Source organism: Cetorhinus maximus, chromosome 16 (genome assembly GCF_964194155.1).
Source record: "Cetorhinus maximus chromosome 16, sCetMax3.hap1.1, whole genome shotgun sequence".
In the NCBI taxonomy this organism is placed as follows: Eukaryota; Metazoa; Chordata; class Chondrichthyes; order Lamniformes; family Cetorhinidae; genus Cetorhinus; species Cetorhinus maximus.
The window spans coordinates 37,115,607-37,143,256 of NC_135894.1; the positions used below are offsets into that span (position 1 = coordinate 37,115,607).

The window sequence follows — 27,650 nt, forward strand, 5'->3', positions numbered from 1 at the left end:
GGAAATTTCAGAGGGGATTTGAAAAAGCAAATAAGAGAAGCAAAGAGAGAATATGAGAGGACACTGGCAGCTAACATAAAAGGGAATCTAAAAGTCTTTTTTATAGACATATAATAGTAAAAGGGTGGCAAGAGGATGAGTGGAGCCGATAAGGGACCAAAAAGGGGATTTACGCATGGAGGCAGGGGGCATGGCTGAGGTATTAAATGAATACTTTGCTCTGTTTTTACTAAGGAAATAGATGCTGTCCAGGTCATGGTGAAGGCAGAGAGAGTTCAAACATTTGCAGATTTAAAATTTATGTCAATATAGCACCAAGACCAGAAGAGATGCATCTCCAGGATACTGAGGGAAGAAAGAGTGGAAATTGTGGAGGCACCAACCATAATTTTCCAGTCTTAGTTGGACCCCAGTGTGGTGCCAGAGGACTGGAGAATTGCAAATGTTACAACCTGGTTCAAAAAAGAGTGTAAAGATAAGCCTTGTAACTACATGCCAGTCAGCCTAACCTCAGTGGCGGGAAATGTTTAGAAATAATAAATTAGGACAAAATTAATAGTTACTTGGAAAATGTGGGTTAATTAAGGAAGTCCAGCATGGGTTTGCTATGGGCAAATTGTGTTTAACTATTTGTTTAAGTTTTTTGATGAGACAACTGAGGAGTTGATGAGGGTGATGCTGTTGATGTGGTGTACATGGAATTCCAAAGGCATTTGATAAGGTACAGCCTTATGAGCAAAGTTAGAGCTCATGGAATAAAAGGGACCATAGCAACATGGATATAAAATTGGCTGAGTGACAGGAAACGGAGTAGCAGTGAACAATTGTTTTTCGGAATGGAGGAAGGTTTGTAGTGGAGTTCCCCAGGGTTCGGTCTTAGGACTCCTGCTCTTCCTGATGTATATTAATAACATAGACCTTGGTGTGCAGGGCACAATTTCAATATTTGTGAATGGTATGAAACTTGTTAGTATTGTGAGGTATGAGGGCAATAGCGTAGAACTTCAAAAGGACATAGAAAGGTTGATGGAATGGGCAGACAAGCTGCGGATAAAATTTAATGCAGAGAAATATGAAGTGATTCATTTTGAAATTAAGAATGCAAAAACAATATAAAATAAAAGGTACAATTCTATTAGGAATGAAGGAGCAGAGGGACATGGTTTATATGTGCATGAGTCAGGACAGGTTGAGAGATTGGTTAATTAAGCATACAGCTTTATCAGTGGGTGCATAGAGAACAAAAGCAAGGAAGTTATGTCAAACTTGTATAAAACACTGGTTCGGCCTTGACTGAAGTATTGTGTGCAGTTCTGGGCACCAAAGGTTAGGAATGATGTGAAGGCGTTAGAGAAGGTGCAGATAACATTCACGAGAATGGATTCAGTGATGAGCAACTTCAGTTACATAGAAATATTGGAGAAGTTGGGATTGTTCTCCTTGGAGAAGGGAAGGTAGAGAGGAGGCTTGATAAAGGTATTCAAAATTAAGTGGGGCCTGGACACAATAGATAGGAAGAAACTGTACCTGTTGGTGGAAGGATCGAAAACCATAGAGCACAGATTTAAAAGTAATTTACAAAAGAAGCATCCAAGCTTCTCCACAGATGCTGCCAGACTGGCTGAGTTTTTCCAGCATTTTGTTTTCATTAAGGTTAAGTAGAGATTTGATAGAGTTGTTTAAAATCATAGAGGGCTAGATAGAAGAACTAAAGAAAAACTGCTTCCAATAGTTGAAGGGTTGATAACAAGAAGGCGCATATTCGAAGTGATTTACAAAACAACCAGAAATGACATGAAGAAAACCTGTTTCATGCAACAAGTGGTTAGAATTTTGAATGCAGTACCTGATAGGGTTGTGTATACAGATTCAATAGTAGCCTTCAAAAGGTAATTGGATAAATACTTGAGGAAAAAAATTACATGGGGAAAAAGCAAGGTAGTGGGGCTAACTGGATTCTCTTCAAAAGAGCTGGCATAAATTTGATGGGCTGAGTGGTCTCCTTCTATGCTGTACTGTTCTGTGGTTCTATGAACACTTGTTTGATGCCCCCACTGCAAGATCAAGGCAAGATTTTAAATATACTTACTGGCATGTGGAGTTGGGAGGAGCAGGCATTTGCTCCTGACTCCACATTCATAGAATGTGGGCTGCTGCTGGTTGCCATTTTTGAGCTGCTCTTCCATCCTTTTTCACCTACCTGTTGTCCATAGTTCACTGGCTCAATGGCAGTGAGGCCTAAGATCCAATCTCGGGTGCATCTGGAGACTCACCTTTCAGGCACAGGAATTGTTCCCTAAGTTCTTTTTAAATTATTTTTTGTTGCTTTGCAAGTAAATACATTGTATGCCATGGTACTGACATTTACAGACCTGTAAGATTGAAGGTTCATTACTTAGTTTGTGCTAAACTATGTGATCTCAGCTGGGGAAGGTAATTAACCTTCTTAGGCAGAAAGGGAGAGTCAAAATAATAGAAAATAGAACAAATGGGTTGATCTAAAATAAAAACAAACTGCTGGAACTGCTCAACTGATCTGGCAGCATCTGTGGGTAAAGAAACAGAGTTAATGTTTCAGGTCAATGATTTTTTGTCAGAACTAATTTTTATTTCAGATTTCCAGGATTGGCAGTATTTTATTTCTGCATTAATAAATTCAGTTAATTTTGTATTTTTGTTTTTATAGGAGCTAGAGATTTTTTTCCCATTGCATGGTAAAGGGCCATCAAATACGGCAAAATGTATTGATTGCACCTTATGCATTATCAAACCTCATGCTATTGCTGAAGGTAAGTTTCAGATTTGTCATCTTGAAGAAAGCATTCCTTTCTATCAGAAGAAACTGAAAAATACTGTTCACTTTGTAAAATTAACACACATACCCAGTCCCTAGGTTTTCTTGCTCATCTTTCCATAGAATTACCTCTAAGAGGTTTCCTGGTATAATTATTACAACTTCCTTAGACCCTCTGGACCTTATTTGATCATTTTATCGTCGATCATTGCTTCAGTGACATCATGGTGCAGGTCCCCAACATACAGCGAAGCAATTGGATAGCCAGGGCCAGTTGCATTCATTTTTGGTGGCTGTTCAATTCACGGTTACCAAACGCTGTCTTATTGCTTTCTCTGTAAAGATACTGTTTCTCTTTTATTTATTTTTATATTTTATTTAGCTAACACAAATCCAACCAACTCTCCACACCTCCATATGATTTCACCAGTTTTCATTACGAAATGCCATGTCCAGGCATCATATACTGTTTGTGGTTACTGAGTTTTTTTTTTGCAACAAAGAATATTGAATTATCAATGGCCTTGAATGGAGCAATGTAAAGAATTCAGAAAAGCTGAAATGTAGTGCTGAAAATGTGAATTGGGATAATTTAAATCAAACGAATAAATTATGGGAAGAATTTCCCCCCCCTCCTCCTGATGGGGGTGGAGGGGGGGAGTGCAGGAGTGGGTGTGCCACCGTTTTACGTGAGCCGGCCAATTAAGGCCTGCCTAGCGTGATGTCCTCCAGGAAAAGCTACGTGGTCCCTGTGGGGTGGGGGGGGAGGCAGGCGGGGAGTCCCTCAGCTGAGACTGCGCTCTTTCACGTGTGTGCACGAAAGAGCGCACTCATCTTCCTGAGGCTAAGTGCTGCCTCAGGGAGATCAGCGCCAAATTTTAAAATGGTGAAGAGGAAAAAATAAAATTTCCCTGACATGTCCCCTCATGTGACACTGTTACATGAGTTGGGACATGTCCATCACTTTTAATCAAACATTTATTTATTAATTTTTAAAAAACCCTCATGAAACCTCATCCCGCCCATGGATGAGGTTTCATGCTTTTTCTGAAGCCTGCCAGGGTTCCCGGCGTGCCCGCTAACCTTAAGGTTGGATGGGCAGGTCCATTAATTACTTTTTAAATGGCTTCAATAGGCCGTTGACAGGTTGGCGGGCGAGCGGCTGATTCGGCTGCACCCCCACTGACCTGAAAATTGAAATGACACGGGGTGACGTTGGAAGTTCTGCCCGACGTCATCCCGCATCATTTTACCTGTCGGCGAGCCGCCCCTTGGTCGCCAACCTAAATATCCTGGCTTGTAAATAGTTTCGGAATATGACTAAAGTTGATCCTTTTTCAATGCCAAGGTGAAGCATTGGGGACAGTACAAGTTAAGGGAGAATTTATTTTCTTTACCTCCATTTTAATTATGTAACTTAGATGCACAAATTGTTTACAAAAGCATAAAAGCAAAATACTGCAGATGCTGGAAACCTGACACAAAAACTGAAAATGCTGGAAAAACTCAGCAGGTCTGACAGCATCTGTGGAGAATGACAGAGTTAACGTTTCAAGTCCGTATGATTCTTCTTCAGAGCATGCTTACTTTGGTAATAGGAGTGCTTCTTATGCAAGTGTTTGTATCTGTTCACTCCCACCTCTGCCATCTCCAGAATTGTGAAAAATGATAAAATTTGTATTTTTTTAGTGCCTTTAATGCAGTAAAGAGGCCAAAGTCACTTCACAGGAGGATTATAAAACAAAACTTGACACCAAGCCACATACAGAAATCAAGGGTCAAAATTTCAGAATGTAACTTTTGTGTGCCCTAATGAAAAGAGAGAAAGGTCCTTTAATCAGGATGGTCCTTTTTCTGTTTGTTTGTCTTAACTAGATTATTTTCTCTTGAAAAGCTGTTTATAATAGCTTTCATTTGCTAAAAAATACGAAACAAGGAACTGAAGGAGCAGAGAATTAGGAGTCCATGTACAGAAATCTCTAACAGCTAGTGGACAGATAAAAAGTAAATTAAAAGCTAGTGGACAGATAAAAAGTAAATTAAAAGATCAATAGAACATTAGCCTTTATTTCAAGGGGGCTAGAATACAGAGGAGTGGAAATTATGCTATAGGTGGATAAAGTTCTGGTTAGACTACATTTGGTGTGCTGCATTGTTCTGAGCACTGCACTTTAGGAAGGATATGTTGGCTTTGGAAGGTATGCAGCACAGATTCACCAGAATGATACTGAGTTTGAAAGAACTACATTTTGTGGACAGGTTGCGTAGATTAGGCTTGCAAAGTGCTCCAAATGATTAAAAGAGTTGGTCAGGTAGATAGAGGAGAAACAATTTCTCTGATGGGGAAGTCCAGAACAAGGGGATGTAAACCTTAGTTTAGAGCAATGGTGTTCAGGGGTGACATTAAGTTAGGTTTTGTGGATTGGAGCCCAAAATTTCAAAGGGATATAGACAAACTAAGTGAGTGGGCAAAATATGTCAGATGGAGTTCAATGTGGTCAACCACTTTGAATCTGAGAGAGTTAAATTGAAATATTTTCTTAATGTGGAGAATCAAAGGGATTTTAGACGCCCATGTACAGAAATCACTGAAAGCTAGTGCATAGGAACAAAATAATTCAAATAGCCTAATAGAATGCTAGCTTTTATCTCACTAGAATTCAAAAGTCAGGAAGTAATACTTCAGTTGTACAGGTCATACTTCATCTGGAGCACTATGTTTAATTTTGGACACTAAATCTCAGGGGAGATATATTGGTTTTGGAGGGGACTTGCTCATATTCATCAATTGTGTCTAAGCTTAAAAGGGTTGAATTTTGAAGAAAAATTGCATAAACTTGGTATATAATGACTTGACTTTAGACAGTTGAGGTTTCATCTTTTTGTAATAAAAATGATAAAGCAATTCAATAAGATGGATACAGAAAAACGATTTCCTCCGATGGGGTAGTCAAGAACAAGACATAATCCTAAAGTTTCAGCTATGTCATTTGAGGAGTGAAATCAGGAAGCCTTTTTCACAAAAAGGGCAGTGGAAATCTAGAAATTGGTCCCCAAAAGTTTGTGGATCTGGATTAGTTGAAATTTTGAAGACTGAGATCATTAGACCTTTGTGTTCTAATCCCTATCAAAGGCCCAGTGACCTGCCATTTCAATGGCCTTGCCATTGCTGAGCTTCCCAGCTCCAACATCCTGAAAGCTGCCCATAACAAGACTTAAATTGTTTAATGTCATCAAGGATAAGGCAGTCTGCTTGGTTGGACACCCTGCCACTGAACTTAGTATCCACACTTCATAGGTGCTTTGTGTCTGCTGATGCACTATTTATAGGAGGCACTGCAGCAAGTTACTTAGCTTACTTCTCCAGCACCTTCCTGCGACCTCTACCGTTGATGAGGAAAACAGCAGCAATAATTTGGGAACACCATCAGTTTCAAGTTCCCTTTGGTTGTACACTAATTTGGCTGCTTACTCATTATTGTAAATTAGAATTCTGTACCTATAACCACTATGGAAGTACCACTGCAGTGGTTCAAAGAGGATGCACTTCATGGAAACTAAAGATGGTCAATATGTGGGTTTTCCAAGGATACGTGAGGGGACAAAAGGAATTGTGGACAGGTCAGAAGAGGAGGTTAATGACGAGAAATGTTAGGACTAGTTCTGGAGAACTGGAATGACAGAATCTGGGAGTATTGGTGATTTTTTTGGGTTTGATAGTATGACAGGAATATGTTTTAGTTGCCTTGCGGGGGAGACCCAAACTGCCACTGGCCTCAGAAGATAACGCTCTATATGGGGTAGAATTTTAACTTGCTGCTTGGGCATAAAACTGAAACCAATAGAAATAAATTAGGCCATTTGTATAACAAACAGCTGATCCACAATGCCAGGTTTAGCACTGTGGCAAGTTGAAAATATACCTCATACAGTTTTCAATATAAGCATGCAATTACATAATCAAAAATGAACTATGAAATAACAGCATTCATTTACCTTTAGTATCTTATATTGTAGTAAAATGCCCCTCGGTACTTCACTGGACAAAAATTAACACAGCCAAAGGACATTAGGACAGGTGACCCAAAAACTTAGTCAAGGAGGTAGGTTTTGAGGAATGGAGGATGTGATCATAATATGATTGAATTTTACATTCAGTTTGAGGGAGAGAAGACTAGTCTAAGACTAGTATTTTAAACCTAAATCAAGGTAATGATGAGGGCATGAAATCAGAGCTAGTGAAAGTGAATTGGCAATTTAGGTTAAGGGATAGGTCAATAGAGATGCAGTGGCAGACATTTAAGGGGATATTTCAGAATACACAGAATAGATACATTCCAAAAAAGAAATATTCCAAGGGGCGGATCCATCATCTGTGGTTAACTATAAAGTTAAAGATAGTATCAAACTTAAAGGAAAAGCGTATAATTGTGCAAAGATGGGTGGCAGGTTAGAAGATCGGACAAAATATAAAAAAACAGCAAAGAACGACTAAAAGTTTAATAAGGAGGAAAAAATTAGAGTACGAGAGAAGGCTAGCTAGAAACATAAAGAGATATTAAGAGTTTCAATAGATATTTAAAAAAACAGTTAAAGTGAGCGTTGGTCCTATAGAAAGTGAGTCTGGGGAATTAATAATGAAAAATAAGGAGATGGAAGATGAATTGAATAAGTACATTGTATCAGTCTTCACTATAGAGGATACAAGTAACATCCCAGAAGTAGCTGTAAATTAAGAATTGGAAGGGAGGGAGGAACTTAAGAAAATTACAATCACCAGGGAAGTGGTATTTAGAAAATTGTTGGAACTGCAGGTCGACAAGTCTCCATGTCCTGATGGATTTCATCCTAGGGTCGTAAAGAAGTGGCTAGTGAGATAGTTGATTTAATTTTCCAAAATTCACTAGATTCAAGAAAGGTTTTGTTAGATTGGAAAATAGCTAATGTAACTCCTTTATTCAAAAAGGGAGGGAGACAAAAAGCAGGAAACTACAGGCCAGTTAGCTTAACATCTGTCATAGGGAAAATGTTAGAAACAGTTATTAAAAATGTTATAGCAAGGCACTTTTGATAAATTCAAGGTAATTGGGCAGAATCAACATGGCTTTGTGAAAGGGAAATTACGTTTAACCAATTTATTGGAGTCCTTTGAAGATAACAGATGCTGTAGTTAAAGGGGAACCAATAGATGCACTGTACTTAGATTTTCAGAAGGCATTTGATAAGATGCCTCATCAAAGGTTATTGCGGAAAATAAAAGCTCATGGTATGGGGATAACATATTGGCATGGATAGAAGATTGGCTAGCTAACAGGAAACAAAGTAGGCATAAATGGCTCTTCTTCTGGTTGGCAAGATGTGCCGAGTGGTGTGCCACAGGAATCAGTGCTATACCTCAACTCTTTACAATTCACATAAATGATTTGAATGAAGGGACCGATGGTATGGTTGCTAAATTTGCTGATGGCACAAAGGTAGTTAGGAAAGTAAGTTGTGAAGAGGACATAAGGAGATTACAAAAGGATATAGATAGGTTAGGTGAAGGGGCAAAGATCTGGCAAATGGAGTATATGTATGAAAGTGTGAGGTTGTTCATTTTGGAAGGATGAATTTTTAAAAAAAGGCATATTATCTGAACAGTGGGAGATTGCAGAACTCTGAGACGCAGGGGGATCTGGGTGTTCTAGTGCGTTAATCGCAAAAGGTTAGTATGCAGGTGCAGAAAGTAATTAACAAAGCTAATAGAATGTTATTTTTATTGCAAGGTGAATTGAATACAAGAGTAGAGAGGTTATGCTTCACTTATACAGGGCATTGGTGAGATCCTATCTGGAGTACTGAGTACAGTATCGGTCTCTTTATTTAAGGAAAGATGCAAATGCATTAGAAGCAGTTCAGAGAAGGTTTACTAGATTAATACTTGGACGGGTGGGTTATCTTATGAGGAAAGGCTGGATAGACTAGGCTTGTATCTGCTGGAGTTTGGAAAAGTAAGAGGCGACTTGATTGAAACATATAAGATCCTGAGGGGATTTGACAGGGTGAATGTAGATAGGATGTTTCCTCTTGTGGGAAAATCTAGAACTCGGGGTCACTGTTTCAAAATAAGGGGCCACCCATTTAGGACAGAAATGAGGAATTTTTTTTTTTCTCTGAGGGTTGTGAGACTTTGGAATTCTCCTCCACAATAGTTGGTTGAGGCAGAGCCCTTGAAGTCAGAGGTAGATTGATTCTTGATAAGCAAGGGGTGAAAGGTTATTGGGGATTAGGCATGAATATGAGATTAAAATAAGATCGGCCATGATCTTATTGAACGGCGGAGCAGACTTGAGGGGCTGTGTGGCCTACTCATGCTCTTAATTCATATGTTTGGAGGAGAGGGAGGTGCAGATGTGGAGAGCGTAAGGCCTAGTTGGCTGAAGGATGACTCCAAATGATCCAGTGAATGAAGTGTGGGATGCAAGACCAAGTTGGAGTCACGGAATTCTTTGAGGGTTCTAGAGTTGGAAGAGGGTATAGACATAAGGACAAATTACAGCACGGACGACCTGAAGAATGTGAATTTTTAAATTGAGTCGTTGCTGGACCGGGAGTCAAAGTCAACAAGGACTAGGGTAAAGGGTGAATGGGATGCCCAAAAGTTCATCATTTGCACAGTTTCTAATCTTTTATATATTAACAAAAACCTTGAGCATTAAAAAATGATTTTAAACTGAATGTCCAACTAAAACAAACCATTTCTTGGTTATCAATCTTTTTTGTTTTCTTTTCTCCAACAAAGAAACCCTCATTAAGGGTGTTGATAATTAAAAGTATTGTCTATCTGAACAGTTCACAGAAGAATATGGCATTTGTTCAGACATTTTGATAAACGCTCAACTTGCCTGAATGAAAGCTTTGAGAATTCAATCTCCAATTTCTTTCCAAGTCTTTCATAAATTCTGCAAAGAAATTCTCATCATCTCAGAATGAGGAACACACTATTCTTCACTTGGTGACAGTTGCTGCCTGGAGGGCTTCCTAATCCCTGTGGTGGTGAGGTGGGGTAGGATCACCACCTCCTGTCCATCGTCTGCACCTGGGCCTCCAAAGAAGCAACAGAATACCTGGTTGCTTGATTTATAGCAGTTGCAGCCATTTCTGTGTTCCCTACTGTTGAGAGCTGCAGCATATTTCCCCTTTAAGATGTACTACTGACTGTCTTTAAGTAGTGTTTTTTTTTCTTCATTCATGGGATGTGGGTGTCGCTGGCTAGGCCAGCATTTATTGCCCATCCCTAACTGCCCTTGTTCAGAGGGTATTTAAGAGTCAACCATATTGCTGCAGGTCTGGAGTCACATGTAGGCTAGACCAGGTAAGGACGGCAGAATTCCTTTCCTAAAGGACATTAGTGAACCAGATGGGTTTTTACAACAATCGACAATGGTTTCATGGTCATCATTACACTTTTAATTCCAATTTTTTTTTTTATTGAATTCAAGTTCCACCATCTGCCATGACGGGATTCAAACCCAGGTCCCCCGAGCATTATCCTGGGTCTCTGGATTACTAGTCCAGCGACAATACCATTATGCCCTCCCTGTGTTAGAAATGCTTAATTTCCCATTCCTCCAAGCAGATGCACAGCCAAAAATTAGCATTGTGATGGCAGCACTGGTTGCACACCTGATCCATGATAATGAACTGCCAGACCTTATTTCATATGGGCCCTGCGCCCTTGGCAACAGACATGTGTAGTGCATATCCCCCTCTCTTCATGCCCATTTTCTCATGCAATCAAATTTCTTGACTTTTGAATTAAAATAACATCCTTTCATGTATTTCCAAGCGCTTCACAACAAATAAAATATTTTTGAAGTAAAGATTGTTGTTTTCTAGACAAACACAGTAGAAAATTTGTACACAGCTTGGTCACACAAACAACAAATGCTGTGCTGTGACCATTCAATGATTCTGTGAAATGAGAACACTGAATAGCTAATGCCTTTTGGTGGTGTCAATTGGGGAAAACATGTTGGTTGGGCAGTTGGAGAAGTCCTGCTCTTCTCCAAATTGTTATATAGTTATGACGACATGAACAGGCAGATGGAACTTTGATTTAATATCTTCATTAACAATGCAATATGCTTTCAGTAATGCACTGAAGTATCAGCCGAGAATATGTGCTCAAGTACTTGAGTGGGTCTTGATTCCATAACTTGTTGATTCAGAGACTATTACTATTGCTGAGCCAAGCAGACATTAATATGATGACCATCATAGTTACCCACATCCTGTCATCTCGCAGCATCCCCTCAGCATCTTTCTAACATGGTCTTTTTCATAGTGATTATAAGTGGCTGTCTAATGTTGAGGAATTATATTGCCTTTCCTGCCAATCTTAGGGCAGACATGACACTTTGCTGGACTGTACAGCTCAGCTGGTCATTAGATGAGCTTGGTGAGTCATTGAGTTCTGCAATGAGGTTCCTTAAGATTAAAATTCTTCTGTGTTTTATTTTTGGTGCCCTATAGTTTAAAATCTTCGCATCAAATTTCTCTGTGCATTACCTTAAGGTCATCTATCTGTTTTAAATAATCAGATTATCAACCTTATTAAAGTATCACAGATATATGTTTAGTGTGTTAACTAGCGCACTGAAAATAATGCTCAGAGGAACTTTAACCCCTTGATTTGTTTTAAAAAGTGAAGTGGGCAAAAGGCGATCAGAATGATTAGTGTGAAAAAATTGAAACAGATCTCAGGATGAACTGAGTTCAAAAACAGTTTGTGCGTGAGCTAAGTTGAGTTTCAGTGTTAAATGGCCCCATCATCTATCCATGTATGCAACATGTATAGGAAGTTCTGGTGCTTGCTGTTTATGTGAAGATAAGAATGAAATGGTTACATGGAACAGTTTTATCTCTGATGGAAAGAAGTTAGAAGAGCCACCAAAACATGTTAAGGGGCAGAATCACTAGCCTTAAAAATTACAGTGGTGCCATTGTGGCCCAGGAAGTGTAGTGGAACAGGACTTTTGCTTGCCATGTGCTGCCTATCTGTCAGGCCTAACCATGAGACAATCTCAAAATTTGGAAATGGGGCTGAGATTTTGGAGTGGCAACTTATTGCTTCAGTGATAGGAAAAACACAGTGCTGTGTGGTCAGAGGTTAAAATTAAGCTACCTGTGTGATGCTCCTATGTTGGTGGGCCTCAATTTCAAATATCAGTAATTTTTCTTTTTGGATGCTTGCAGTTTGAACACAGCGTTGCTGGGCCTACATATGAACCTAAATGGTTAGTGTGTCTGCTTCTTGTAGTGTAACTGCAGGACTTCAGAGGGAGCCCAAGATCTCATCAGACATGCTCTCAAAAGTGACATTGGGACAGAAAGTGCAATACAAAAGAGCAGAAGTTTGAGGCTATGTCATTTGATTCCATATCTCCAGAAAGCTATACCTGAATATCAAATGAGCATTCATATTTAATTTCTGGATACTGGGTCAACAGTAAGCCATACTGGGTTATATCAAGAACAAGATGCTATCAGAATTAGCTTGTACAAGTATTTGAATATTTTCTTGTTTCTGTAATTAACCCATAATTAATCTCAGCAACTCACAGTAACAAAGCACTAAAGATTGTAATAGTTTATTTCGACATCAGAGAATCTGGTTCTGATTGTCCTCTTCATTGCTTCTTTTTAGTATTTTTCTCATGGTGTATTTTGTTCAGATTTGGAAACTTCACTTAGCTAACAATTAATGAAGAGTTTTATGTGTAATCTAATTTGTCCTCACTAGTTACAAGTGAACTCCAAAGTCCTAACTTTATTTTTTGTTTTATGCCTTCCTGCTAATTTAAAGGTTATAGTCTTTTCCTTGGAGATTTTTATTTTTTTATTGCAGTAGATAATTTACAGATTTCCTAAACAGAAACACAGCAATGGAAAATCACAGCACTCTTTATCTTTGGCAGCTTGGGCATGCTGATCAACCAGTGCCTAGAATAAAGGAACAGCTGTTGCTAGGCAGTGGGAACGATGTATCCTAGCAACAGGCATACTTACAATGGAAACATAAGGAACACAAAGTGATTTTAGACATGTGGTTGATTCCTGTGAGGCAGTTTAATGCTGAACTGACATGAAATGGGAGATGTAAAGGATGAACAAGTGGAAAATAGTAAATAAACTATTTGTGACTTATATCTCAGAGAAGCAGCTCTGAAATGTAGTAGTTTCTAGGAGAAGATTGTGTTAGTCGTACTTTTCTGAATGTTTTGCTGCAGAAAATAATGATCTTGTTTAATCACATTATTTTAAATTTGTTTTTATAATCATATTGCCGATCTATAGATAAAAAGAAAATGCTAATGTTGAAATTTGCATTGAAAACAGAAAATGGTGGAAGCCAGTCAGCATCTGAAAGGGAAAGATGGGTTAACATTTTGAGCGAAAATATCATACCTGAAACATTAACCTATTTTTTCTTTCAGATGCAGATTGATCTACACATTACTAATATTTTTTTGTTTTTACTTAGTTTAAACTAGCAGTTATAATTTTCCTGGTCTTGTTGTGCTAACACTGAATATTTAGTCTGCTGAGGCAAGGAAAACATTAACTTTCTTAGAACATCTCTTATTGTGTCCACATCTTTCCATGAGGTCTACACGAGAGAGCAGGTTCATGACATTGCATCACTTCCTGTATGATGTATTCGATGTCTCATTAGCATGTTACACAGTTAGAATTAACCACTTCTACATCTCCCCTCAAGTTTTTGATTCTCCCATTTATACTACACCTCCTCCAAGTCTCTGACTTCCATTTCTTTTTTAATAGGGACAACCGCTGTGGCAATTTCACTAGTCTACCTGAACGAGTCCTCCGCTCCTTTGGGAGTGATTGAGGATTTGAATCATGTAGGTGATCTCCCAGGCTCTGCTGAGCAGAAGGAGAATTAATAGATGAATCAGATTCACCAGTCTGTTAGTCATCTGGATTGGTAGATGAATGCAACATCTCCGGTCTGTTCAATTTGGTAGATGACTACTTGAACTGTGTAGAATGTTGCTTCAGTATGGCAAATAGTATACACCTGTTCTGTCTCACTGGACCATTATCTGTTTGGATGAGGTAGGACTGTGGATATGGTGTCTGTTCAACCACTTGTCCATAGCGAGCATGGTCTCTGATCCAAACTGGCTCTTCTGGTTGAAGATCTGGCAAGTTACGTGCTTTGTGACATTCGTCATAATTCCACATCTGGCTGGAACGATATTCACCCTATTTCTCCCTCACTTTGTCCAAGTCAGCAGCTTGTACTCACGGCATGAATGTGTGTGGAAGAGTAGGAACTTGAGCCCTCAGTCATCTTTCCATTGGGAGTCAACATGGTGCTAAACCATTTTGGAGTTGAACAATAGTTCAGAAGTGCAAGTTGGATATCATTGTTCTTCCTCAGCAATACTTTCATTTGTACACCCTCTTTCAGCTTCTCCATTGGCTTGTGGGGGTATCTTAGTGAGCTGGTAATATGGACAAATCTATACAATATTGTGAGCTCTTTAAAGTATTCATTGATGAACTGTGGTCCATTGTCTGAGATTACAAGGTCTGGGATTCCATGTGTTACAAATATCTACTTCAGCAATGTAATCACTGCTTCAGAAGTGTGACCTTGCAGTTGCTTGACTTCTGTCCATCTTGAGTAGTAGTCTACTACGATCAAGAACATTTTATCTCTGTGTTCAAAGAGGTTCCAAGACTTTTCCATAGTCTTGATGGAAAGGAAGATGACATCAATGGCTCTCTTGAATCCTGACGATGAATAGCACAAGTTATACAGTTTGATATCATTTCTTCCAACATCTTTAAGAGACCACCAAACAGAATAACTTGCTCTAGCTCGACAATTTGTGATGCACAAATGTCTTTGGTACAATCATTGCAGTATATTGAGTCTCAGAATGACTGATCTCTCATCATAGTTGAGTAAATCATCAACTAACTGAGATATCCTTTCTGTTGGGTTTTGGCACTGGGACTGTCCCAAGCACCAGTTTGTTGGTTCTTTCACAGATTAAATAATCCCTTACTTCAACATAGTTAATTACCTTCTTTACCTTTGGCAAAAGTGGATGAGGAAATTTTCTGGGTGTGAACAGACAGACTGGCTTTGTTTCAGGAAGTAGAGTGATGTGGTATTATCTGTGAATGGGACTTTGTGGCATGTATGCTGGCCATCCTTTGATGCAGTACACAGACCTGAGCTTCATCAGATTCCCGTGCATCTCTGATTTCTTTTAATCACTGATTTGTTGCTGTTATAGTTATGGTTGTTGTCAATGCGAAGGTTTCTACCTCTTCTCTAAGAAGTACATCATCTCGTTCAGGCCTTGCCACTGGTTCCGTTGCTTTCCTGGAAAGTACTCTGTCTTTGTATCAAACCTCATCATCCTCAGTCTGAACCATTGTACTCGTAGAGGCACTTTTGCTAACTCTTTCGAATTTAAGAGTGTCACTACGAGTATGTTGTCTGTCTCTATCTTGAAATGGAGACCAGGAACATGATGTGCAAACTTTTCACAAACCGATTTAGCTTTCTCTATCAATGCATATCTCTGTTCAGTCTCTGTCAGTGAACTGATGCATAATAAACTGGCCTATGGTTTCTGTCCATTTGTATTTCAAAGTGTACAGCTCCCAACGCTGTAAAAGATGTATCTGCAGCAATGATAGTGGGTAGTTGTGAGCCATAGTGAGCTAAAATATCAGGTGATATCAGCATCTCTGATTTTTTCAAAAGACATCTGTTACGCTTCCTCCTAGCACCATGTATTGTTTTGTAGAAAGCTAACCTAGTGGCTCATTGACGACATCTAGGTTCAGCAAAAACTTTCTGACTTAGTTTATCATGCCCATGAACCTCTGGAGTATAGTTATGTTATGAGGAGCTGGAAATCCCTTGATTGCTCTTGTTTTCCTTGGATCAACTTTGACACCAGGTGTTCACTGATGATTGCACAATGTTCAGCACCATTTGTGACTCCTCAGATATTAAAGCAGTCCATGTCCAAATGCAGCAAGACCTGGACAATATCCAGGCTTGGGCTGATAAGTGGCAGCACACAAGCAGCTCTCATAACACTCAAGAAGCTTGACACCATTCACGACCAAGCAGCTCGCTTGATTGGCACCACATCCACAAACGTTTACTCCCTCCATCACCAACGCACAGTAGCAGCAGTGTGTACCATCTACAAGATGCACTGCAGGAATTCACCAAAGCTCCTTAGACAGCACCTTCCAAACCCATGACCACTACCACCTTGGACAAGAGCAGCAGGTAGATGGGAACACCACCTGGAAGTTCCCCTCCAAGTCACTCACCATCCTGACTTGGAAATATATCGCTGTTCCTTCATTGTTGCTGGGTCAAAATCCTGGAGCACCCTCCCTAACAGCACTGTGAATGTACCTACACCACATGGACTGTAGTGGCTCAAGAAGTCAGATCACCACCTTCTCGGGGCAATTGGAGATGGCCAATAAATGCTGGTCTAGCAAGCGACGCCCACATCTCATGGATGATTGAAAAACAATCTACAATATGCCAAAAAACTTGACAGTTGGTTGTGAGAATTCGCATTTGTTGTTGACTGTGAGTCCTGCTTTCTGTAGGCGTTGTAGCATAGCTCGCACTCTATTGTCATATTCTGTCTGAGTGGATCCAAGAATCAGGACATCATCCATGTGACATACAACTCCCATCCAGTCCTTCTAGGATGCTTGACATTGTCCTCTGGAAGAGTCCTGGCACTGATGTGATGCCGAAGGGTAATCTGTTGAAACAAAGCCTCCCTAAATGGTGTAATGAAGGTTGTGAGCAGCTTGGACACTTCATTGAGGGATAGTTGCCAAAACTACTATTTACATCCAGCTTCATGAAGATTGAACATTTTCCTAATTTTGCTAAGCTCTCATCTATAGATGACATAAGATGAACTTTGTGTTCAACTGCTTTGCTCAGCTGGGTAAAATAGACTTAAATTCTGATAAGAGCCATTGGATTTTGGCATTGGGACCATCCCCAAGCACCAGCTTGTTGGCTCTGTCATAGATGAAATAACCCCTTGCTTCAACATAGAGTTAATTTCCTCCTTTACCTTTGGCAAGAGTAGATGAGGAAACTTTCTGGGTTTAAAAAGACACACTGGCTTTGTTTCAGGATGTAGAGTGATGTGGTATGCTATCTTCAGCTTTCTTAATCCTATGAACAGCTGTGGAAAAACCTAAGGGTTTTAGGCAGACCTTCTTGGCTTTCCAGTTCCTTTACTCTCTAAATCAGATGTAAGTTAGTACAGGCTTTCCTGCTCAAGAGTGAATGGCTCTGGTTCAGTATCACATGTAAGGTTTCAGTGCTTTTTCTCTATGCTTATTGAAGGGTTGCATTCAGTTGTTCTATGACCTTAAGTTCTATACCTCCTGGCCCATGTAGCTTTTTTTGCATGATGGCTGAAGAGTACTTTTCTCTGACCACAGTTCAGCTTCAGAAAGAGCAGAAATTGCTGCACCAGTGTCTAACTGAAAGTTTGCCTTGTTTCCCTTCTACTAGGATATCAGCGCTTCAGTAGCTTTCACTCGATTCCTGGATCTCCTCAATGAAAGGCATCTCAATATTATTGATACCTTCTATTTCATGGATCTTGCCACCTTTCAAAGACTTCCCTTTTTACTTATTCTGTTTAAGCTTCTTGCTGCAAGACACAGCCTGAAAGTGACCCTTCTTTCTGCAAAAATGGCATTTAGCCTCTTTGGCAGGACAGTTTTCACGCCTGTGATTTTTCCCACCACATCAATTACATTTAGCTGGGATGGTTGATTAACACTCGTCCTGCCTCCCCCGCTTTTAAATTTAACATATTCCACTGAGTCGGTTGTTTTGGGGACCATCTCCCTGTCACCCTGAGTCACTGATCAATTTTTGCTTCCTGTCCTCAGGTTGTCTGCTCAGTTGAATTGCCTTGTTAAAGTTACATCATCCACTGACCACCAAGTGGTCATAAAATGCTTTATCCAAAAGTCCAACAACAATTCTGTCCCTTTTTAGTGCATCTTTTAAGGTACCAATTTCTCTGTTCTCTGCAAGTCTATATAGATTGTTTATAAATGTATCAATACTTTCTCCTTGTCTTTGAGTATGCTCATTTAATTTAGTCCACTTGATAATGATATTCTTTCATAGGTCGAAGTAGGCATCGAATATTTTTATTTTTTCATTGCACATAGCTTTTTCTTCGTCGATCCCTTGCATGACAAGGATATCATCTGCCCAGCCATCCATCATGTAAAATAGCATACTGACCGGCTCGCCACTCAGCTTTGCCATGAAGCCTGGTGTGGTTCAATACCTGATAAATCCTCTGTGCCAGTTCAGCCATTGTTCTGCTTGGTTGAGACCTGCAGCCTGCTTGAAGCTTTATGGTAATCGCAGAGACTTTTCCATACTTGTTCTTTTACTCGCTGCCACCATAAAATATTCTTGGTTTCCTGGGTTAACACAGAATATTTAGAGTCTGCTGAGGTAAGGAAAACATTAACTTTCTTGGAGCATCTTTCCATGAGGTCTACAAGAGTGAGCAGGATCATGAGACATAGGACAGAGTTTTCCCGCCCCGTCAGGGACGGACGGACGGGGGGCGGGGTGGGGGAGGAGTTCAGGAGTGGACGCATGCAGGCGTGCCTCCAATCGGCGCCCCCGATTGGGGGCATGCCACCATTTTACGTGGGCGGGCCAATTAAGGCCCGCCCAGCATGATGTCCGCCAAGAAGCATTATGCGCTCCCTGTGCGGGCGGTGGGGGGGGAATTCCCTAAGCCGAGAGTGCGTTCTTTTGTGCATGCACACGAAAGAGCACGCTCACCTCCCTGAGGCTAAGTGCTGCCTCAGGGAGATCGGCGCCAAATTCAAAAATGTTAAAAATAGAAAAATAAAATTTCCCTGACATGTCCCCTCATGTGACACTGTCACATGAGTTGGGACATGTCCATCACTTTTAATTAAACTTTTATTAAATTTTTAAAAACCTACATGAAACCTCATTCCACCCGTGGATGAGGGTTCATGCTTTTTCTGAAGCCCGCCAGAGCTCCTGGCCTGCCCGCCAACCTTAAGGTTGGACAGGCAGGTCCTTTAACTAGCGCAATTACTTTTTAAATGGCCTCAATTGGCCGTTGACAGGTCAGTGGGTGCACAGCTGATTCGGCTGCGCCCCTGCAGACCTGAAAATTGAAATGACGCGGGGTGACTTCGGGAGTTCCACCTGACGTCATCCTGTATCATTTTAAACGTCGGCGTGTGGGTCCCGCCCCCACACGCTGACTGGGAAATCCTGCCCATAGTATACATAATCACAGGAAGTGATGCTGTCTCACATTAGTATATCACTCAGTTAGAATTAACCCCTTATATTACAGCAGTGTGTTGAGGGATATTTATATCATGATATGTCCTGTTGGGTCTATGAATTGCCTTAGATTGTGTTGCTATACAATGTTTATTTATGCAATGCTTTAATTTAAGATGTAGTTATTGAATTGTAGAAATAGACTTTGTGGACAACCTTTTTGTTTTGCAGTGACAGATAGAGATTGCTAGAATCATGTCATGTCAACACTGCTAGAATGTCAGGTCAATTTGAGTATCTGAGGAAAGAAACTTGTGAACAGAGTCTGACAGCGGCCAATTCAGAAGGAAACAGCAGTGTGAAAGAAATTAAATGATAAAGCTGATATCGAGTAGAGGAGAAAAAATATAGGAAACAAAATAAGTTACTGAAATAAAAAGGAGCAACTTTGTACAAATGTCACAAGAGTAGAATAATTCTCAAAATATTGCTGTGATTTATTGTAAAAGTAGGTTAATAGTGGGGTTTGGATAGTTGTGTGTGTGTGTGTAGGATTTAATTGAATTGGAGACAGCTGGTCTGGAGGCTTTGATTCATCAAAAGAAGCTGGGTTTGAAATGCTAAATACATAAATATGGCTGAAGTTTTAGAATGTGAGGAGAATTTGCATTTTTAGATAAATCAGGGTAGTTTGAATTTCAAAGAGATGGTAGGATGTTACACCTAGCCAGAGAAGCTAGGCCAAGCAATGTGTTTATTTTCCCAAAGGTTACTGATAGTATTAGCGCCATGAAAAGATTTATATTATGAGAAAGTAAAGTTTCAAAGACATATGGGAACAATGGAATTTGCTTTAAAAGGGAGAACAATGTATAAAGGGGAAGTGGCTATGTGTCAGAGGAAAAAGGCGTTGCAAGATCTACCAGAAGTGTGAAAAGCCTCCAGTATTTGTGCATTAAGCTGCTGTCTACAGAAGCCGAAGCTGGGAAAAGCCACTTTGAATTCGACTGTCCATGGTATTGTGGTGATTTTGCCCGGATCTGTTTAAAATCTTTTTTTTTTACTGTTGCCTTAATAGGGGGTGTAAATGGAGGTCAGATTAATTAGGTGTTTTAGGAGTTATTGTAGTAAATTGTAGATCTATGTATGTGCTTGAGATCTTTTCTTTTGTTGATAAATGTTTAATTTAGTTTTGTAAAAATCTCTAGAATCTTGGTGGACTTATTACTACTGAATTCAGGGCACACATCTCGAAATAAAATACAAATTTCAAAATCGTTATGACTACGTGATCAAGTTTCCCTCGTGGATTTGATGCACCTGGCACACATCATCTGCCACGTCATAATGCAAAGAAGTTGTTTAAAAGGTGGCAAAAATAAATGCTTTATTTTTTTGGATCTGTTTGATGTAAATCCACATGTAGCAGCCATTGTCATTTTAATTGAAGAGTCAGTGTTTGGACCCACCCATCCATTCTGTGTTTAATGTGGAATATCAATACGGAGCCACTCATTGTTACCTGCTTTTAGTTTGCTAATACTCAGATTTATAGAATCACATCTATGGCAGCTACAAATAATAATAATAAATAAAAACTACCAGTTATGCCTTAACCTAATTATGTTTTTGGTCCAATTTGCCACAGTTTCATGCTGTAATGCAAGCATTATCTGATAAATGGGCCCCGATAATAGTGGGGAACCAGGGAGGGTGCAGGGCAGCCTGTAATTGGGTGAGTAACCTAGTAAGGCTGGAGATGTGGAAACCCTGCCGATCTTGATGACAGTGCCTCATTAGAATATTGTTAGACTGCCTTCTGCAGCAGCCTACCAAATTGACAGGCATGTGGGAAGAAATATGATCATCACTGGTCCTTTCCAAGGTATCCTTGCAACTTAATTAGATGGTATTTTAATTAATCTTGCAAGGAACAGACATTTCATTCAAGCGAGATGTCAAATTACAACTGCTTTTCTTGCTGTGGACTATCAGGGTTTGGAATCATAATGTGCAGAGTATGACTTAATTCAAAGAGAGAGGATTACTGTTTCTTTGAAAAGTAATTATTTATGAGCTTTTTTGTTCAATATGGATACACTTCAGTTTTTCCATGCTGTGTTCCATGCCTTGATAAGCACACACATGCAATAGAGAGGTGTGTACACTGCATAATTCTCATTTCTTGTTATCAATATACGAACATACAAAATAGGAGCAGAAGTATGCCATTCGGCCCCTTGAGCCTGCGCCGCCATTCATTAAGATCATGGCTGATCTGTTTGTTTCGAATAGCACATTCCCATCTATCCCTGATACCATTTGACTCCTTGCCTAACAAGAACTATTCTACGATAAAAGCAAAGTATTGTGAATGCTGGAAATCTGAAACAAAAACAGAAAATGCTGGAAAAACTCAGCAGGTCTAGAAGCATCTGCAGAGAGAGAAACAGATTTAACGTTTCGAGTCCATATGACCCTTCTTCAGAAACACCTGACTTGAAACGTTAACTCTGCTTCTCTCTCCACAGATGCTGCTAGACCTGCTGAGTTTTCGCAGCATTTTCTGTTTTTGTTTAAGAACTACTCTACCTCCGTCTTAAAAATATTCAATGACCCTGCCTCCACCGCCTTCTGAGGCAGAGTTCCAAAGTCACACAATACTCAGAGAAAAAATTTCTCCTCATCTCTGTTCTAAAAGGGCAGCCCCTAATTTTAAAACGGTGCCCCCTAGTTCTGGACTCGCCCACAAGGGGAAACATCCGTTCCGCGTCCACCTTGTCAATACTGTTCAGGATCTTATACTTTAATCAAGTCACCCTCACTCTTCTAAACTCCAGTGGAAACAAGCCCAGTTTGTCTAACCTGTCCTCATAAGACAACCTGCTTATTCCAGGGTATCAATCTAGTAAACCTCCTATGAACTGCCTCCAATGCACTTACACCCTTCCTTAAATAAGGAGACCAAAACTGCACACAGTATTTGAGATGTGGTCTCACCAATGCCCTGTCTAACTGAAGCATAACATCCTTACTTTTATGTTCAATTCTTCTTGTAATAAAGGATAGCATTCTATTAGCCTTCTTAATTACTTGCTGTACCTGCATACTAACTTTTTGTGACTCATGCACTAGAACATCTAGTTCCCTCTGCAGCTCTGAATTCTGCAACCGTTCTCCATTTAAGTAATACTCTGCTTAATACTTAAGTATTCTTCCTGCTAAAGTGAACAACTACACATTTTCCCCATGATACTCCATCTGCCATATTTTTGTCCACTCACTCATCCCATCTATATCCGCCTGCACCTCCTTATGTCCTCTTCATAACATAGTTTCTTTGTGTCATCTGCAAATTTAGCTATCATGCCTTCACTCCCCTCAACTAAGCCATAGCATGGTTAAAAATCAAAGTGGGATTACCTGTTATATAAATTTATGTATGATATAAGGGTTGTTTTCAGTTTATCTGTTTCAATTTTGTTTTTGCTGTACAGGTTTCTCTGGTTACCTCCCTTTGCTATGTTGACTTGAACCAGGAGCTGAGCATGAAATCTAAGCCACCATCTCAGTACAATATTGAGGGAGTGCTGTGTGTTGGAAGTGAAATGAGATTTTGGGGGTAATTTTCACCTTAACTGTTTGGATGGCAAACTGCTGTTGCAGATTGGCTGCTAATGATAGAAAGTGACCAATTTAGTTTCCATGGTCATGAAAATTGAGTGGGTCCTATAATAGTTGGATGATGCATGCCAGTTTACTGCCTAAAAGGTGAAGCTAAAGTCTACCCCTATTCAGTTGAGGCCTACCTGTCTATTCTGGTGCTTCAGGTGGATGTTACAGCTCCTAGGGCAAGATGTTTTCCTTGTTTTCTGGCCAGCATTCCTCTCTTGCTGTACACAATATGACTGCCACTTTTATACACACAACAGCATTCACCTCGTGCAAAAATTGATGCATTGCATATGAAACATTTTGGAATATTTTTGAGATGGGTTTTTTTGTCCTTTTGTCCCAATATTTATTGGTTAATTGTGAAACATTGAGACTGTTCTTCATTTCTAATGTAAACCTGGACTGTGTTCAAGACCAAAAGTTAAAAGAATGGCTTAGCTTATTTTTAAAATAATTGTTGTTGCCTCAAAGCATAAAGTTAATTTTAACTAATTTTAGCAGAAAAATGACATGAACAGAAAATGCTTAACTTCTGGAAAAAGTGTTGCAGACTTTATTTATGTGTTTACTGGTTCTCAGGATTCCAATTCCTCCAAAGTTCGATTAACATAAAACACATTTTTTCTTATTTTAAGGTAATTGTGGCAAAAATGCATATTATCTACAAGGTTCCCTTTTTTGACTTTACTGTTCTTATTTTGATAATTTCAGGACATCATCACAAAAGGAAATTACACATTCATTTTAAAGCCAATATATTGGCTATGAAGACCCAAATTCTGCCATTCCCCTTTTAAAATCTTTGTTATCTGATTTGAAACTGGTGATGCAATCAGTCTTGATGAATTTTGAAATCCACACAATGCAATCAGTGTGCCCGTCTCCAATGCTGCTGCAGCCTGTTGCACTATCTACTGCTCCTAACTCTCACCACCCACCTCCCATTGCTCCATAACTGATTGATTACTCCTACACATAGCAATACCCCTCCTTTGGTCCCAATTGTTCTCCATCCCCGTGCTTCTGCGCCGTGAGATCATCCTTGCACCACTGCAATACCCCAACTCCTCATCTCACATTTCCAATGCAAAGTACTTTATTTTTATCCTATTCTGAACACTTATCCTTAATATTCCTATGTTCCAACACTCCTCCCAATCCCCATCAGACCCCTTTCAGTTTTCCTAGACTTTCAACCACTCTCCCAATACCGCCACATCACATAATACATACAATCAAAATAAATCTTTAAAATGTCAAGTGACAATGGCACCACCCTTACCTCCCACAACTCCACCTGAGGCTCAGCCTTAACTTGAGTCACAACCTTACCTATAACAACAACTTGCATTTTATATAACAACCTCAATGTAGAAAACTGTCTCTTTGCACTTCCCAGACAAAAAAATTAGCTTAGTTTGGCTAAGACTTGGTCAATAAGATGAATTTTAAGGAGAATTAAGGAAACAGAGGGATGTAGGGAACTCCAGAGTGTGGTTCCAAGGTGGCTGAAGGAATGAAGTGGGAGAGTGCACAAGAGGTTGGATGTGAGGAACTGAACTCATGGAGTGGGATTGGGGGAGGTGGGAGAGAATGTTGTAGGACTGGAAAAGGTTATAGAAATAGGGAGGAGCAAGACAGTGAAAAGATTTAAACATGAAATTAAAACTTTTTAAAAATTGAAACTCTGGGAGACCAGTGTATGGGGACCACAGTTTTTAGATTAGCTGGTGCTTACAAATTATAGAAAATGATCACTCCTTCCATCACCTTGTTTCTGCCTTATGATACTCCCTCCCTCCGACCACTCTCGACGCATGCACCTTACCGCCTCCTTTCTTCCCTTCAAAAATCTCCTTAACATCCTCCTTTTTGACTATGCTACTGCTGACTCTTTGCTACCCCCTCTAGTCCGACTTGATTTTGACTCAAAAAAGCACAATGGTTCCTTTGTTCGTAATGTGTTAATGAAATATATATTGTTTTAATTGCATATTTAGAACTTAATGCGGTTGCATTAAGTTCAGTGGAACTTTCTGGTTCATACAGGTGGTCAGCTTCACAGAATATTTGGTATACTGTACTCCAGACTTGTAGTTTTGGAATATATGCATACACATAGTATACATGCGTATAAACACATTAAGAAAGTAGATATGAGAAAGCAACTGAAATCTGCAGATGTTTGAGGTTAGGGGAGACTGATAGTTAATGTTTACATTTTAGCTTCTTGAATTTCAGTTTGCCCTGTAATAAGATGTACTTGACAAATTAATATTTTTGACATACTAGTTTGGAGAATTTGGGATGAATCAAACCTCCTTTTTTGCCGTCATAATCAAGCTATAAAGTAATCATCAATACCCATCTTCAGCTAAAGTGAAGTACAGAGATATTTATATCAGACAGTATGAGAATGAGATATTATGCACGGTGGATCAGTAAAAAACCTGTAATTGTGCTCCTCAGTGATGCACTTTTTTGAGCCTCATGTTTATCGAGTCAATCTCATTGATGGCTCTGTTTATTATTTGGCAATCTCCAGAAGAATGGTGCTCATTGTTATACTCTCTGACAATGGGCATTAGAAAGATTGTAACACGTGATTTTCAAATACATACAGTCAATGGCCGGGATTTTCCATGCCTGCTGGCGTCGGGTGTGGTTGGTGGCGTGAGTAGAAAATATGGCGAGAAGGCCAAAAATCGGTTTCATGACGTCGTGAAACCAATTTGCAATCATCTGGTCAGCCCATCGATGGCAGGCCGCATTCCCTGCCGTTAGACATTGGTAACCTCATTGCTATACATCAGCATATCGTTAGAAGGCCAGTCTGCCAGACTCATACGCCCCCTCTGGATCGTCCGCCAATGTCGGCGGGAAAACATGCTTGCGCAGAACACATCTTGACAACTGTGACGTGTAGAAGTCGGGGCTTAATGTCAGGTCCTTGCTCATGTTGCAGACATCCGAGGAGCAGGAGATGCTGGAGTTCGGCACCAGTGGGATCCTGGGGAATGTCCATGGCATGCTGGGTGGATTCTCATGGACATGGCTCTGCTGCGAAGCAGCTCACGGAAGTTGGAAAGCCACGGTTGATACTCATGACGGATGATGGTCAAAGGGGGTGGGAGAGGAAGGTCAAGAATTGACTGGGAGAGGGTGAGGTTGGGAGGAGGGGATCTAAGGTGTCAGGGGGTAAGGTTGGGAGGGTGGAATGAATGTGTTGGGGGTGAGGTTGTGGGGGGGGAGAGGGAGCATGGGAAGAGGATGGGGTAATGGGAGAAGATGGCAACCGAGGAGGTAGGTGTAAGGGAAGGAGTTCAGAGAGGGGAAGGAGTGCGGAGAGGGGAGGGAGTCCGGGGGGAGGAAGGAGTGCAGAGAGGGCAGGAATGAGTCAGGAAGGGGAAAGGAGTAAGGCTGGAGAAAGGTGGGGCTGGAGAAAGAGGTACAGCTGGAGGAAGGAGTCAGGAATGGGGAAGGACTAAGTGGGGCGGAGTCTGGGGATTGGGAGGGGTGAGGTGGGGGGTGGACGTCCAGGTGAACGTGCAAGTGAGGGGTCTGATAGGTCCATAACTGCCTCCTGGGGAGCAAACTGAGGGTGGGCGTAGTATGAGGGAATGGTGGGAATAACCGAGGGCAGAGTGAGGCAGTCGGGTGGGAGGGTGAGGGTTCAACTGTAGCAGTAGAAGGGATGGCGAGGGTGGTTGGTGGGGACTCGGAGACAGACATGGACCCTGGTGGGATGGAGGAGGCCGGGGAGGTGAATGTGGGTGGAGGTGGGATTTTCGGGAAGGAAGGGAACGTACAGGTTCACTGGACATCCCCAAAAGAAAAGAGTTGTAGCTGGTAGGTCACGGAGGGGAGGCGGAAGGTGATGCCGGGAGGGTCAACAATGATGGGGTAATGGACTGGACAGAGGGGAAAAAATGGGGGAGCGCAAGAAAAACCAAATCCAAACCATGCTGTCTAAATCGAAAGTGAAATGACAATTGTGGTGGGCAAGATCAGGTGCTGCATTGGGTGGGCAGAGATGCAGGTCAGCTGAGATGGACAACGGAAAGTGAACCCAACCAGGCAAAATTCAAAATGCTCAGGGCATTGAGGTGAATGTGATTCATGAAGAATCTGTGCGTGTGGGAGAGTGCTTGCATGAGGCTCCAAAAGGCCCTGCCACTCTCGCACTTCTCCCTTCAGAATCACTCGTTCGCCAGCTGCTCCCTCCGCGGTGACAGAGGACGAGGTTGAGGGACTCGCAGTGAAAGGGGACTTGGAGGGAGGGGACAGCCTGGTGTTGCTGCTGTGGCTTGGAGGAGACGTCATTGAGCAGTAAAGTGAGTTCAAACTGTAATAATTGTCTAACTGGTTGCTGACACTGGAACAAATCACCTATCATGGGAATTCCATAGGAAAAAATATTCATGGCTGCTGCCTATTCAAATTGTACTGAAGGAATACACTCAAGCACTTGAAGCATGGAGAAGGGTTACAAGACACAGCCATGGAGATGGCATCATCGTGGCACCATTAGCTGCTAACTATATTCTGCATTAATGCAGGTTACTACTATTGCCTCAGAGGATGTCTGGTACACACTACATTAGCCACTATCCTTTGCCCATCTGCCTACCCTCTTGCCATCCATCTAACAGATTGCACCCATTCAGCTGACCCTTACCCAGGTCCCTCATAGCTGCACACTGTCATAGTACAATCGTGTGACTTAGAGGGAGTAAGCCAGAAGGGTAGTTAGTGTTTGGGCATACAGCATACTATGTGGGAGTGACC

The 27,650-nt window shown here is 40.7% G+C and overlaps 1 protein-coding gene across 3 annotated transcripts in view; it reads left to right on the plus strand.

Moving 5' to 3' along the window:
• The window catches only part of nme7 (NME/NM23 family member 7), a 191,276-nt gene that overhangs the window by 52,876 nt on the left and 110,750 nt on the right, over positions 1-27,650 (plus strand). For all 3 annotated transcript variants that reach the window (XM_078559682.1, XM_078559683.1, XM_078559684.1), the window contains exon 6: positions 2,687-2,789. In XM_078559682.1, coding sequence (XP_078415808.1) covers positions 2,687-2,789 — 103 coding nt within the window. The remainder of the gene's footprint in view (positions 1-2,686; positions 2,790-27,650) is intronic.